At 46.0% G+C, this 14,982-nt stretch overlaps 1 protein-coding gene across 2 annotated transcripts; it reads right to left on the bottom strand.

The window, feature by feature from the left end:
* Positions 1–6,077: 6,077 nt before the first annotated feature.
* On the bottom strand, positions 6,078–13,836 carry LOC105559710 (LIM domain kinase 1). Of its 2 annotated transcripts, XM_012008216.1 has the most exons (8): positions 13,768–13,836; positions 12,841–12,952; positions 12,315–12,755; positions 11,817–11,909; positions 10,966–11,098; positions 10,642–10,874; positions 10,325–10,553; positions 6,078–10,129 (listed from the first exon to the last, which is right to left on the bottom strand). In XM_012008216.1, exons 1-8 carry the CDS (start codon positions 13,787–13,789, stop codon positions 7,835–7,837), a joined length of 3,558 nt encoding a protein of 1,185 aa, XP_011863606.1. In that variant the 5' UTR covers positions 13,790–13,836; the 3' UTR covers positions 6,078–7,834. The 2 variants fall into 2 exon arrangements, with proteins under 2 accessions (XP_011863606.1, XP_011863607.1); XM_012008217.1 differs by lacking the exon at positions 11,817–11,909.
* Positions 13,837–14,982: the final 1,146 nt, after the last annotated feature.

Below are 14,982 nucleotides of genomic sequence, written 5' to 3'. Positions count from 1 at the left end.
ATCCTTGTGTGTATCAATTTTTCCTCCGAAATCTTTACAATGTCTCACAAATAAAAAAACGTTTTCATTTTAACTATACGTTTTCTGTTTTAAAACGAATTTATATTATACAACCAATATTATTTATCCACGCCAAACTACTTCTCTTAGCATCTGCGTGTTAAAATTCAATCTAATAATTATGTTGCCAATTAAAAGTCATCAGATCCTCGATTCACTTGTATACAAATTAAATTTTGTCGAGTAAATTAGATACGGATACGAAAAAAAAATTCGATTCAATATAAAAAATCGCATATTAACGCATCCCTAATATCCTTATATCAACCTTCCCTCCGAAATCTTTACAACATCCGACAAACAAAAAACGTTCCTGTTAAACGGCAGGTCGCCGCGCCCGGAATCGATCCCAAGACTTGCCGCGTATCGCGAGGATTACAGACCTCGTTTTACGAGGGTCACCGCGATCGCTAACGGCAACCCCAATCGTCGTCGTCGTCGTCGTTGTCGTCGTCGTCGACGCTGGCGTCGCCGTGGGTGGCAATGGCGGTTCGGGATACGCCGGCGAAACGCGCTCGTCGCGGAAACCAGAGGCGACGAAACGCGCTCGCGTCGCTGGGACCGCGAGTTTATTATCATTTTATTCGCGGGCGCCCCGCACGCGCGAGATGCGCCGCGTTATAACCCGCCGCCGCTACATCCGCCCTTCACCCCTCCTCCTCCTCCTCCCCTCCCCGCCCCTCCCCCGTTCCCTCCGTCGCCATTCCCGTGGCGCGCCCCCGGGTCGTAATCCCCCTTTTCTAGGTCCTTAAACCGGGCTCGCATGGAGGGCCGAGACCCCGACTGCGGGTTCGCTCTCGCGCGACACGGGGAACGTTAAAATTTAAGGTTTCCGTCGACACGTCGCGACTCATAAATTTCCGCGCTCGAACCCGACCGGTGAATTTTTTTCCTACCTTCTTATCGCCGCTGCCGCCGCCGCCATGTCCCCCGTCGCGATTCTCCCTTCTCGTTCTACCGTTTTCACCGCCGCTGCGCCGACGACAAATTATTCGCGCGCCGCCGTCGACTCGTTCTGGCGAGGAAGCGCGAGAAACTGACGTTTTCCCGGCCGACGCGCTTTTTCCGCTGCGAGAAAACGTCGGCCGCGTCCTCGAGGTCGTTCTTCACCCGCGGCCGAATCCTCGCGAACGCGCCGGGCGCCGTTTGAACCACTGACCTCGCGTAACGGGCGACACCGCCCCCTGGGGGACAATGAGATCGGGAAGGCGATCGGCGGCCGTCGACGCGACTCGAGTGACTCGCCGACGTTGATCCCCGCCGAGCGAATTAGGCCGATGGCAGAGAACGATCCGTGAACGCTCGTGTCCGTCTTGCAATTAGTCATAAACGTAGGGCAAGGCAGAGAAATGACACGTCCATCGACGACGAAGCAATGTCGCGTCGACATCGACACCGTCAAATTGATGATCGAATCGACCGTCGATCCGGCAGCGTCGACGTCGAGTCGACGTCGCGTCGTCTCGACAAATTATTTCTCACCGGGGACTCGAGTCGTCAAAGTCCGCGACTTGAGTTTTTCTCTGCGTTACATTACGTCTACAACTAAAGCCGACGGCACGCGACACTATTTTTCCATACTGGATTGCCCGCGAGAGCCAATGAGGACGCAGAGTTTCAGATCGGGTTGACTTGCTGAAAGCTGACTCCTGATTGGCTCCCGCGAGCGATCCAGAAGGAAAAATGGTATCTCATGCCTTCGACAGACTTGGGCCCGGTTTCGCCAAACGTTGTTTAACTTTGATCTTGCGAGTTTAATTCGTGTTTGTCTCTTTCTGAAGTAACAGGCGAAAGGACACGAGAAACGAATTAAACTAGGCTTAACGTTAAGCGACGTTGGCGAAGCCCGGGCCTTAAGCGCCTACGGGTCGTTCTCTGCCTCAGGCTGTAATTTATTTCTCACCTGCGGGCAGTCGACCGATTTTCAGGCCAGAAAATCTCCACTGAACTCGAGTGCAGCGTGTCGGGGGCCTATTGTCTCGACTTTCTCAAATTCCAAGGCTCCGAACGGGCAGTTTCAAAGCCGTGCGCACCCGCGCGTTCTACGTTCGGGGCGTGTATCCGCGAGTCACATGCCCGCGCGATATCAGTTTTCGAAGGGGGAAAGAAAAAACCGCCCCGTGCAGACGTTTTTTGTGCGCGGACCCGGTCTCCGTGGTTAAAACAATTCTCCCCGCCCGTCGAAGAAAGCCCGTATACAAAGGAATTCTTTCGGACAAAGAACGCGCCTTTTCCGATATATAGTATAGCGGGAACATTTTCCTACCTCGGGCGGGCGGATTTCGGCGAGGTGGAGAAAATGCTTCTCGTCGTTTCGCTCCGCCGACCGGGTCGCCGGTGTCGTCGCGACGCCCAACGTTCCGGAAATTTATTCCCGATAAGCAAATCTTTGCACAGCGTTTCCGCGAAACTCCGCGTCGCGAGTCGCGGCAATGCAGCGCGATATGCTCGGTCATGCGAGAGCGGTGGGTGGCGCCATCCGCCGGCGGCGCGGCGGAACTGCGTCGCGCGTACTTACCGATCGGTAACTAACGCCGCGACGAGAAGAGCGTAGATTGAAATATTTAATCGAGAGCGCGACGCGCGGCTGTGCCGCCGCGTGAATGCTTTATAAATTTTCAATACCGTCGTAGGACCGTTTGAAAACGCACGGTCTCGGAATTCCGATTCCGGCCCCAGCGAGAAATGACTCATCGATTGATGTTGAAACGATGCCGAGTCGACATCGTTTCGGCGAATCAGTTCTCACTGGCTATGCAATTTGTACGAGACATACTTCGACAATATTATAGAAATGTATAACAGAAACGTACACGAGCCCCCCGCTTTGTGCGTTCTATAATCATGTGGAAGAATTTTGCAATTTTATAAAGCCAATTTCAAATTGCTCAAGTTGAAAAAATTGAAAATTTCAATACCAATATCTTTTTCACTATAGACTTCTGACTTGAGTGTTTTAAGTATGAAAATGCTCTGCTATGCGGTCCGCAACTTATCCTGGCATTATTTTGTGCATAAAAGCTATAATAAAAAGATTTGCCAACGCAAAAACTACATTCGAATGTGTCGGTAAAACAGACGACTTTAGGATCCTCTTAAAACTATACATGTTCCCAAGGAGAACAAAAAGTCAGGATGATGTCAATTTGGCCAAATTTATCAAACTGACATCATCCTGACTTTTTGTTTCTCCTTGGGTTAAAACTAGTCGAGAAAGGACGATCGTAAATCCCGTGTCAGACTACGGATCGTGATCGAGATTAGATTGAAATTTGACCAATCAGAGCAAAGTTCACTAATCTCAAGCTTAGTGAATTTTGCTCGGATTGATCAAATTTTACTCTAATCTCAATTTCGATCCGATCGATCGATAGTCTAACACGGGCTTAAACAGAACGCATCAGATACTGTCAACGGTTTATTTTGTATTTTTTTTTGTTTCACTAAGTTATCGGAATGTTAAATGAAACACTTGTCCCACATACGGAACTCCGCGCGAAAACTCAAAGTTCGTGGACTTTCACAGGTAACGGATACGCACTGAAAGTGGTATTAAAAAAAAGGAAAAAAAAAGAAAAACGTTTGTTCGTTCTCCGCTCGCGGATGTGGAAACGATCGTCCTCGAGGACGATCGACGTCGTTTCGCCGCGACGGCGGCCAAGTGTCTCGAAATCGCATCTCCGACCTCGCTCGCGAAACTCGCGTAAAACAACATACAACAGTCTCGTACATAGCCGATGGCGCGATCATCGCTCCCGTTTGAACATCCGATGATCCCGGGATGATCTCGAGCGCGGATGCGAAAACCTTCCCCTCGCGAGAGGCCGCGCTTCTCCCTTTCTTTCGTTGTTCCCGCCGCAAATCCGGGCAATCCGTTCGCATCGCGCTAAATTTCCCGATGTTCGCCTGCTCGCGGCGATGTTAATTAGACGAGTGTTGCGTTAAACGGAGACCCAAAATATCGCGTGCGACGAGACGAGCGTTGTGCCTCGCGGCGCAACGTTTAAATCGGACCCGCGCGTTTGTGTAAGAGAGGAAAAAAAACAATTCGTATTTTGATTGCCGAGTCGGAAGTTGCGTAGCGATGAAAAATTACCGCGGGGCTCTATGCAAAATTAGGCCAACAATTACAAGAATATCTTTCCCTTACAAAATTATGTCGTCAATTAGACATTAGAGTTTCTCTCTACGAGTCTATAAAAAATATTTGCTCGAGACTACGTATCAGTAAACGAATCGATTTACAAGAGAGAGAGAGAGAAGAAAAATATTAACGATCGGGGATTATATAGGGCGCCCCGTCATTACAGCCTTAATTAGTTATTACGAATTAACGAGCCGCTAATGACCCGGGCGCCCCGTATATCAATCTATTCGGTGGTCGTGTCGGCTATCAAAGATTTACAGGGGCTATAAAAATAACGTTTACTCGTTCCAGATATCTCTTTGTAGGTCTCGACGCGATCTTTGTGCCCGCTGTGTTAAGGAGTTACGATAGCAAAACGTACACATCACTACCAAGCGACAATACGATAGCGAGTAATGTTAATACTGTCATCCCCGCGCGACGCGTTACAACCCCGATAGGAAAACGCGCCAAATATTGTGTAATAACTGCATCATCCAAAAGGAGGAAATTTCACAAGGGTTGACATCAAGGTGATTCGCCAAAACGCAGCGGTTTTGTGGGAATACAATTTCTAAAGTTTTCGTTCAAAAATTGATAATCTTAATTTAGGGGATAAATCGTGCACAATTATTTCAACATCTAGAAGCAAAATTGTCCAGCAACACAGTTACGTGTAATAAGTGTTATAAAAATCAACATAAAAATGCTAGAATTGGAACTTTTGTTAATTTTTGTAATATTCTACAAGCGTATGTTTTAAATCTTTTAGATTTTGTTGTGTCTCAAATTTTTAAAACTAGCAAAGTTTTGTACTAATTTTTACGAAGTTGTACATTTTTATGAAATACTACTTGCAATAATTTGAGAACATTGTAATTTGTGATACTACTTCGTAGATATTTTTACAAAAAAAATTAATGTTTCAACGAAGATATAAAAATTTCTACAAATTTCAAGTCAATTTTTCGTAGTCATTTATAGAAATTTTTTCTGCTAGGGAAACGCAGCTGTGTTTTTGCTGGCGTACTATTTAGAAATACATTGTGCAAATATTTATCAATATTAGCTGAAAGATCTCTATTTATGCATATGTTGTTCGAAATATGTACGCGTAATTCCAGCATTCAGCAAGTTCCATCCAGATTTCGTCACACAATTCTCTAAATATTTTCCTATCGGGGGAATAAAACGTCCGTCTCCTCGCATCCCGCTCTCGCGTCAGCGAAAGACGCAAACGACCCGTGACAATTTGATTATGCATATTTGCAGACCGACGTATACGCCTTCCGACATTTATGTATCTATCCGACCAACGTTCCCTCCGCTCGCTGCCGGAACACGTCCACGGCTGTCCGCTCCTCATCCCGTTCAATCGGATGCTGTGCGCTGATCGCCGCGCAGCACCGCGGAATCGGGATCGGACGGCCGCGTGCCGGGCCGGCGGGGAAGCGCGAGTCCTTTCCTTTCCTTCCCACGCGACGCAATCTCGCACTTTCACGAAGCACTCTACCCTAGATCCGCTAATTAGTTTGCTCTCATTAATTAATGACAAGCCGTGAATAATCCCTTAGGCTAGCTCTACCGTGTACATACAGCAAGCCGTACAATTATTGCAGATAACGTCCGGCCTCTAACCGCCGGACACGCGATTTAGCGATACTTTGGAATTCGTTCTACGCTGAGATAAACGCTCGCGATACCGTCGAGTAACATTTAGCGATAATATTCCCTCTACATGTCATACACACGAGGAGAGGTAAAGGGTCGGGGGCTGTTTGATTGGGCTCCTTTCGTGCATCCAATTGCGGCCTCAAGGGCAAACAGAAAAAGAAACGATCGCGAGAGGGCTAGTCGCGTGAAACGTGCAAACAATTTGAGAACGCCGTTATTATATAAGTAATAAACGTTTATTTTCAAAACAATATATTAATCAACGTATAACTGCGTCGAGAAAAACTTATTTTCTGGTGGGAGAAAAGTGGGGGTCGTATTACTTGCATGCGATCTAACGTGAAATGATCCGGTTGGTGATTGGACGAAAACAAAACGTGATGAAATTATAAGTATTAAAATTGCTGCCTCGAACTGCATTCGTGTAAGCATGTAATTTCGCCTAAACGTCATGAATTATGCTCGACATGCGATTTAAAGAAAAAAAAGAGGGGGAAAAAAGAACGGCAATATATTGTATCTCGGAATAGAATATATGGGAAGGAAAAACTAGTTGCGTACCTACGTCGCGAGTATAAAACTTATTGTTACTCAAATATCTCGATCGGTGTGTTCTGAAAATTACAAATTACTTGGATATATACAAACTTATATACAAATCATTTGTTCTTTTATACACACGATATTTACTACTCTGCCATCGTTTATATCCTCGTTAGAAAAAGACAGAAGAAGCGTAATAACGTCGAGAGAGAAGCTAGCGAAGAGAATGCCATAAATATAATTCGCATTTTCAATATACACATAATCTTTTCTCATCAGAGTATACCGAAAACGGTCGCACGCCGACGTAACGAAGATATAAACGTCGCACGTATATGTATACATATATTTATATGCACGTATGTATACATACATATATCAATCGATCTGTACATATACAGCAGTATTACAAACGTATACAATATTTTACACTGTGATGTACATCTGTATGCCCTGAAACAAATATAACACCATTTTTTTTACATCCTCTATTCTACAAGAACTGATTGCGAGTCTACATGACGTGTGATTCGTAATTCAAGGGAAACGTACGTGATCGTGTAGTCTCAGGGGGGGAGAAACGTATTTTGCAAGCAACTTACAAAAGTCAAAATGTTTAACTTCTAACTTCGTACTTCGTACTTTTGACGGCTTTTGATTCTGTAGTGTGATTTGCAAAATCGACGTATTCACAGTGACGCTTTTTATTTTCTTTTTCGAGCACACTAGTAATATCGTACTTATCAAAATCCCGGCTCTATAAAGTATTATTTTGGATGGAATGGCTTTTGTCGGGGAGCCGCGTTTCTTTTTTTTTTAAACGCCTAAGCTCCCACGTTCGAAAACCGCGTGGCAAGATCTCCTAGGAATGTAATAGAATCCTTACGGCTATAATTAGCTGACGTCGTTACGACTTAAAAATTCGTATAAATCAGCAAATAAAATTCGTTAATACTGTGAGTGTCGCGTTATCATTACTTTTTTCAGCAAGACAACATTTTGATTTACATTTCACGGAAACGTCTCCAGCCCGAAGCTCTGCGTCTGGCGTTCTTGCACATATCCAATTTTTAAAATTTCAAACTCGATTTCAACAACAACGTAAAACTATCTCGCTCCTTCTTAGGAAAATTTTTCAAAACAAAGTATTGTACTCTCAAAATATTGCGCTCATTAAAGTTAACATACGAATTCAACTTATCCTCGCTCAATGCACTAAAGGTAATGGACGAAGTAAACTCTGGCTAAAAAAGTTAATACTGCAAACTAAGCACGTTATACATGTTCGGACCTCGTCGAGTAAAGTTTATGAATTATGAATAAAGAGATCAAATTAGTAACAAATGGGATTCATTTATCGTCGGGGATTACGCGCGTTGTCTCGACTCTAAACTATTATTCTCTTGCTGTCGCGCACGCGCGCGTTTTGATTTACAAAGCAGTGCTTTCTATCGGCGACGTCGGACGATTAGGCGTGCAGCATCTTTCAGGTGTACGGCACAAGTCTGACGTGTGAGCATCCCTCATCTGCGCGAAATCGACGTCCGCGAAGAAGTCGCTCTTCATAGTGCCGAGCGCGCTGTCGGAACCGAAACTGTCCTGCCTGCAGATGTCGATGCCCTTGTAACATCCATTGTACTCGACCAGACTGCTAGGCGTCGCCTTCAAATCGCTACCGTAAATAGACGCAGGGTTTTTCGGGCCGTTGCCCATCGATCTGGTTCCAACAACGTCGTCGCTTCTATTTTGTTTGTTATGTATACTGAAAAGGTCGTCTTGCTTCGAAATGCTGGAGTTCGAATAGAGACTGTCCGTATGATACAGGCCTGAGTGTTGCTTTCCAAAGGAATGAGCCTCGCGAAAGTCATCCTGCGTGAAGGTATTGAACGGCGAGTAATCTTTGTATTTGGACGTGCAATCTAATACTGTGAGGCTTCCCTGTCTCGACAAAATACTGCCGACGTCGGACACGCTGCTCTCCTGCCTGGACAATCTATCTTTAACGTCCTTCTCGTTTCCCACGACGTTCTCTTGGCTCGGTGGGATTTTCAACTCTTTCTGCACAGGCGAAACGCCATCAACTTTGTCCTTGACGGTCTCTTTGCTGGAAAACGCGTTCTTTGATGTCTCCTTGGTCGGCGATATTTTCGTCCTTCGGAGATACGATCCAGTAGAGGGTTTCGCGTTTTCACTGACCACTCTCTTCGGATCGACATCACCGCAATTTGCCGTATTGTTAACCGCTTTATTTTCCTTCTCCACAGCGCCGATAGATTTACCGATTTGCTTAAGATAAGAACCAACGGAGCCCGCGGCATCCGGTATCTTGAATTTGCTCTCCGACTTTGTCTTGTGGTGGCCACTCGTGTCACTACACTTCTCCGCCGATTTGTGCTTCAGGCTGTTGATCTTGTACGAGCCTTTGCTATCGATTATGTATTCCGAAGCGTCGGATACTACACACGGACTCGCGCTTCCCACGTACTTGATTTTCTCCACGGTGGGCACTCGGGTCAGATTATGCTCCTTCGCGTCAATCTGCCGTGGATAAGTCTCCTGCTTCGAGTAAGCATAGGTGTTTGGAATGTCGGGAGGCGTGTCTTTCGATTTGATATTGTTATTCCTCAGATACCGTCCACTGAAACCGCTGGAATCGGGTGAGATCACGATGTCAGGCTTCTCCTTGTCGGACACAAAGTCTTTTGATTTGGAATTTTGCCTCGCGTAAATCACGTTACCCGAGCTGTCGTTGCTCTTGCTATTCTGTCTCGTATATCTGTTACGCGGACTCACGACTTCGGGCACGTGAAGCGTGTTACCTGACGATGGCTCCGTTTCACGTTCCAGAGTACTATCGTTACAGCAGCTGGGTCGCTTTTTCTCTTGGTGCACCTGTCCCTCCTTAATAGGCTTCAATTGCGGCGCCAGAGTTTCCGGAGTCGTGGACTCGCTGCTGCTCGGACTCGGTCCTTTGTAATTCCTGATGTCGAAGTCGAGATCCGCTGGCAATTCGGCGCCTACCGACAAATGCATCGCCAGTCCTTCCAACCAGACCTCCATAACTTCGAACGGCGGCCTCTTGTCGGGATTCAGATCGCAGCAAAGAAACGCGATCATGTAGAAGGTCTCCGGACAATTGGAACAGAATTTTTCCTTAAAGACATTTTGATTTAAACCGAAATCCGAGGATCTCGGTAAATAATCAGGATCTGCCTGAACTCGACCTATGATCTCGCAGACAACAATGCCGAAGCTGAATATATCTACTTTCTCGTCGTATTTGTTGCCTTTCATCATCTCGGGGGCCATCCAGTAGGGATTTCCGACAACCGTATATCGTTTCTTCCGCTCCTTCTTCGAAGTCTTCACCTCTCCGTCGGAATGTCGATTGTACTTGCGATTGTCCGGCGAGCTGCCATTCTGAATGATCCTCGCCAGACCGAAATCAGCGACGACAACAGTCTTATCCTCGCGCACGAGGCAATTGTGCGAATTCAAGTCGCGATGAATGATGTTCATAGAATGCAAATAGGCCATGCCGGCAGCGATGTCCTTCGCGAAAGACGTGCGCTGTTCCCACGGCAATGGTTCGTTCGTGTCGTGAAGCAGGGCCCTTAACGTACCACCTGCTATGTATTCGGTAACCAAATGCAGTTTCTTGTCCTTGTAAAGAACGCCGATAAATCGAAGAACGTTGTTATGGTGTAATGACCGCAGTACCGCAACCTATTGAATTGTTATTACAAAAAAGAATGCACGAGATCAGTCAAGTCGAACAACTATTTAGTACCGAAATGCTCGGGAGATGCAAAATCTTCAGCATTTCAACATCTTAGTTGTTCACATATTAAACATATTCGAATTCTTTTATCTGGTTTGCGCAATGTTAATCTTGTACGATTTGCATTAAGAAAAGTTTACCTCTTTTAGGAAGTTCTTTTGTGCGTCCTCGTCCACTCTGTACAATTCCTTGAGAACCATCACCTCGTCCGTATCGCGATGCGTGACTTTGAATACTTGTCCAAAGAATCCTTTGCCCAGGAGCTCACCCTTCACCAGATCGCTCGCTCGAAATATTCTCTGATTCTTTGGCTCCACACGGAAGGATCTGGTGCGGCTTAAATCGTAGGTAGGATTCGTTGGAGAAGATCTGCAATGGATGCAATGGATTCGATTTAGTGTACCGCATCGTAATTTACTAAACGATCGCCGAATATATTTCGCGCTCATCTTCCTACCCGTCAAGCAATCGCGACATAGAACTGCTGCGCTCTTTATGCATAGGATCTCTCGTTCTTCGTAATTGTCGGCTCCGCGCACCGCTGATGTAACCCTCGTCCCGGCGTTTGAACAATCGCTCCTTGCTCTCGGGACTTGTCCTGGGGCTGCCGACGCACGTCAGCATCGCCGAGGACGGTGAGGAGAACGCGGGCCGTCGCGATACCGCATCTGGATCGTGCTCGATAGTCAACTGAAACGCCGAATATATTCACGTACAATTTAACCGCAGACTATGCTAATAAGACAATACATATGTTTCGAAAAACGTTCCTTCGACTTACTTGTAAAACTGTATCCGAATATTGTATGAGATTTTCGATATTTTCCACCGGCTGGTCCTTAACGGGGGTGCCATTTACTTCCAAGATTCGATCGCCAATGTGTAACGATATAAGATCGCTCGACATATTCAATCTGCAACATTCGTTTCACCAATACCTTTATTGCCGCTACCTAAGTTGCAATAATAAGACCATGCAGACATTTGCATGCATTACACTTTCCTCCACTGTAACACAATCATATACAGAGACAATTGGAAACAACCCAGGATGATGAGATAACTTCAAACATCGTTAATAAGACTGATAAGCAAATATTACAAAAGTATTCGTTATCAAAAGTTGCCTACGCGAAGTGTTAGAACGCAACTGAAATTTCTTAGTCGCAATTATTTTGTTACATAATACAAAGTTTACTCCTATATACAAATTATGTAAAATTAAATACAGAAATCTATCAGGAAGCTTAGAAAGATACCAGAAATGGTATCACGTTAACCATTCGTTTGTAGTTAAATCACAAAATGGCTCACACCAGATTCATTGTACGTTCAAAAGATGACGTGCGTAAAAGCGGCTGACACTTGCAATCCTTTAGCAATTATCCAAGTTTATTCCAACAACACGAACCGTCATTTTTTGCAACATTGAGCATGCACGTGATTAAAAAAACGACAATTATATCCAATCAAACGGTGTATTAAGAGGACTAGTACGTAACACATGTTATGGAAAATTGCACAAAGGTATTTTATACATTTTCACGTGCAATTAATACAACTACTAAAAGGGGAGGACAGTCCGTAGAGCTAGCGATACGTGGTGCATATTATTGATTTGTTATGCAATACCTATGATTAGAGAAGTGGCAGCATAGCCTAAATAGAACCTCCATCACAGAGGCTAGCAGCTTACTGATCTTTCCACGAATATTTCTCATTAACCTGCGTTTTAGTTAAATGTTATTAGGCTGATATACATTTATACCAACTCTCTTAAATAAATAGGGCTATCATGCGCTGTTAAATACTTAAAAAAAAGCAATTGTCTTAGATGTATAATCCTGGGGAGCAAAGAGACCGGAATGCTCTATCTTTATCATAATCGACAATCGTCGCTTGCATGTATCTAAATTTCAAACTGGTTCTGAGACATTTCGTTTACATGTATAAACTGCATTCTCGTAAGGTAACGTATGAAATGAAATGCTTAAAATCTAAAAATTACAATTTGGGCTACCTACATCTTGCCTCGCAACCCACGTTGGCGTTTTCTCATACGCCGTTCAGTTTTAGTCAGGGGTCTTACTTTAAGTTTATTATACACGAAGCATGTTCCGCCGTACGTACTCTGAAATGCGCAACAAAGCGCCACAACTGCGGGGACTGGGAGCTGTGTCCAGCGTGAGCTTGATTCCCCGTTGCTTGTCCGGGTCCGTCGTGCTGGGCGGTATCTCGACCAGCCTGATGCTGTGCGGCTTTCGGGCGAAGGGGTAGTTGGCCGCCCGGTTGAGCGGCTGCATCTGCCGCTTGTAGCAAACGCCGCAGTACAACTTGGACCGCTCGACGAGCGCGTAGCTCTCGCCGTCGCCGATGAAGGCGCCGCACGAGGTGCAGGCGAAGCACTCCGGGTGGAACTTGTGGTCGCCTGCCAGCATGACCGGGCCCGTGATGATCTGGCCGCAGTCCTGGCACGCCTCGCCGTAAGCGGCCCAGTAGTCGTCCTTGCAGAACAGCAGGCCATCTTTCTCAAAGTACCAGGAGGACAGGCCGATATCGCACGCGGAACATCTGCAAGGTATTTCTCTCTTTACACACAAGTATTGTACAATGCAACGGGTGACTCGTCGAGAGACGCGCGTCGGTGTCTCCTTACCGAAAGCAATCAATGTGCCATTCTTGGTTCAACGCTTGTATAAATTCATCCTCGATAGCGTTGAGGCAGCCGGCGCATATTAACGTCACTCTATTTTCCCCACCTCCTGGGTCTGCAAGATGACAATTATAAATGATGGGCAGGTGCGTGCGTGCGTGCGTGCGTGCGTAATTTAACAAACAAGCCCGGCTCCTTCCAATCGCCACTTTTTAATTATTACTAAATACAGCACGGCGTCGCGTGCCGCGTTAAGAGACAACAACCGTCCCTCGGAAATCGCGGCGGGAGGACACGGGAAGAGACACAATCGTATCGGCAACGTTTGTTGATCCTACGCTTCCGCAATCGTACCAAACATTATGCACTCATGCGCAAGAATGTCCTTCGCAGGCGTGTATCGACCGACGAATTGCACGCGCGTGGTCATCCCGTACGAAAAGACAGGCGGGCGGCCGAGGGACGTGTCTCGGGAAGGAAGCGTGAATCACGCGGTTGACATCGACCGTCGGGCGGGCGCGGGCGAGCGAGCGAGCGAGCGAGCGAGCAGCTGACGGGGAGTCAGAGGCTCGGAGCGTGACGCGCGCGGCCCGCGCGGCGTCTCGCGCCGCGACGGGCGAGGATCGTCGCGAGGGAGTTGTAACGCGAGCGGAACGCGCGAGTAAACTTTATCATAACGCGGAGCGTGGGCAACGGGAAGAAAGACGGGGGGCGGGAGAGGGAGAGGGAGAGGGAGAGAAAGAGAGAGCGAGCGAGACACGCACACGGAAGGTAGGACGCCCACGCGATGCGCGACGCGTCGAGCGTCGACGTAGCCGTCGAGCGGCGGGCCGTCGTCGCGACGCGCGTGCGGTCGTCGCGACGCGTCGCGCGCACCCCGGGCCGTGGTGTCACGGCGCCGTTTCTCCGCCGCGAGAACGAAAACCTTACCGCTCGTCGTCACTTCGTCCATCACGGCACGCACGATCGACACACTCCCACTCCACTGCCATCCGCTCGGCCACTGGACGCGGCGCGGCGCTCGCTCGCGTAGACTCGAGCCGCGCGATTCGAACTCGCGCGATCGCGGCGACGCGCCGCGCGGCGCGGCCGCGTCGGGAGGCTCCGATGGCGGCCGTTCGACGCCGAGCAACGGGGTAGATCATGGGAAACGCTTTCACGTCGCTCAGGGAGATACTAAACATTGCCGTATGTACTGAACGCCGATATTGCAAGATACCGTGAAAAGCTGCGGATATGAAATACTTTTTTTATATATGCGAAAAACAGAGATTGAACATCCCACCGTCAAAACTGCGCAATCCCCCGTGAGAGATGATTCGTCGATCGATGTCGAAACGATGTCGAATCGACATCGATACCGTCAAATTGACGTCGATTCGACATCGTTTTGACATCGATCGACGAATCATTTGTTATATCCCACACAGCAAAACAAGTTTCAGAAAGCTTTCCGAAAGATAACTTGGAAACTAATATTGAAATGTAAAATTGAAATCATTCAGAAATATCTTTGAAACGTTTCATCAAAATCACATGTCATTGAAAGCTTTCCAAAAGATACCTTGGAAATTAATTTTGAAATGTAACATTGAAATCATTCAGAAGTATTTCTGAAACGTTTTATCGAAATCATTTATCATCCTTCTCACTGAAATATTTCAGAAATATTACAAAACATTTCAGAGAAATATTTCGTACGTAATCTCTAAAACATATGTTATTGAAAGCTATCCAACATATAACTTGGAAATTAATAGTGAAATGTAAGATAGAAATCATTCAGAAATATTTCTGAAATGTTTTATCGAAATCATTTACGATCCTTCTCATTGAAATATTTCAGAAATATTACGAAATATATTTCTCTGAAATGTTTCTATTTTTCTATTTCTATAAATGTTTCTATTTCTTAGAAATATTACGAAACATTTCAGAGAAATATTTCGTATGTAATCTCTAAAACATATATTATTGAAAGCTATCTAACATATCCCTGATGGAAAAATTTTGTTGAAACCGTAATGAAATTTACTGAAATTTGGTTGAAAATCTCTTGCAATTGACCCAATTTCATTATCATTTCAGCAATTTTTCGTTAAAACATTTATTTTCAGTGAAATTCTGCAAAGGGTATAGCCGGAT

Source organism: Vollenhovia emeryi, unplaced genomic scaffold (genome assembly GCF_000949405.1).
Source record: "Vollenhovia emeryi isolate VEMERY1.0 unplaced genomic scaffold, V.emery_V1.0 DF939259.1, whole genome shotgun sequence".
Classification (NCBI taxonomy): domain Eukaryota; kingdom Metazoa; phylum Arthropoda; class Insecta; order Hymenoptera; family Formicidae; genus Vollenhovia; species Vollenhovia emeryi.
This window is presented reverse-complemented; position numbering and strand designations above follow the sequence as displayed.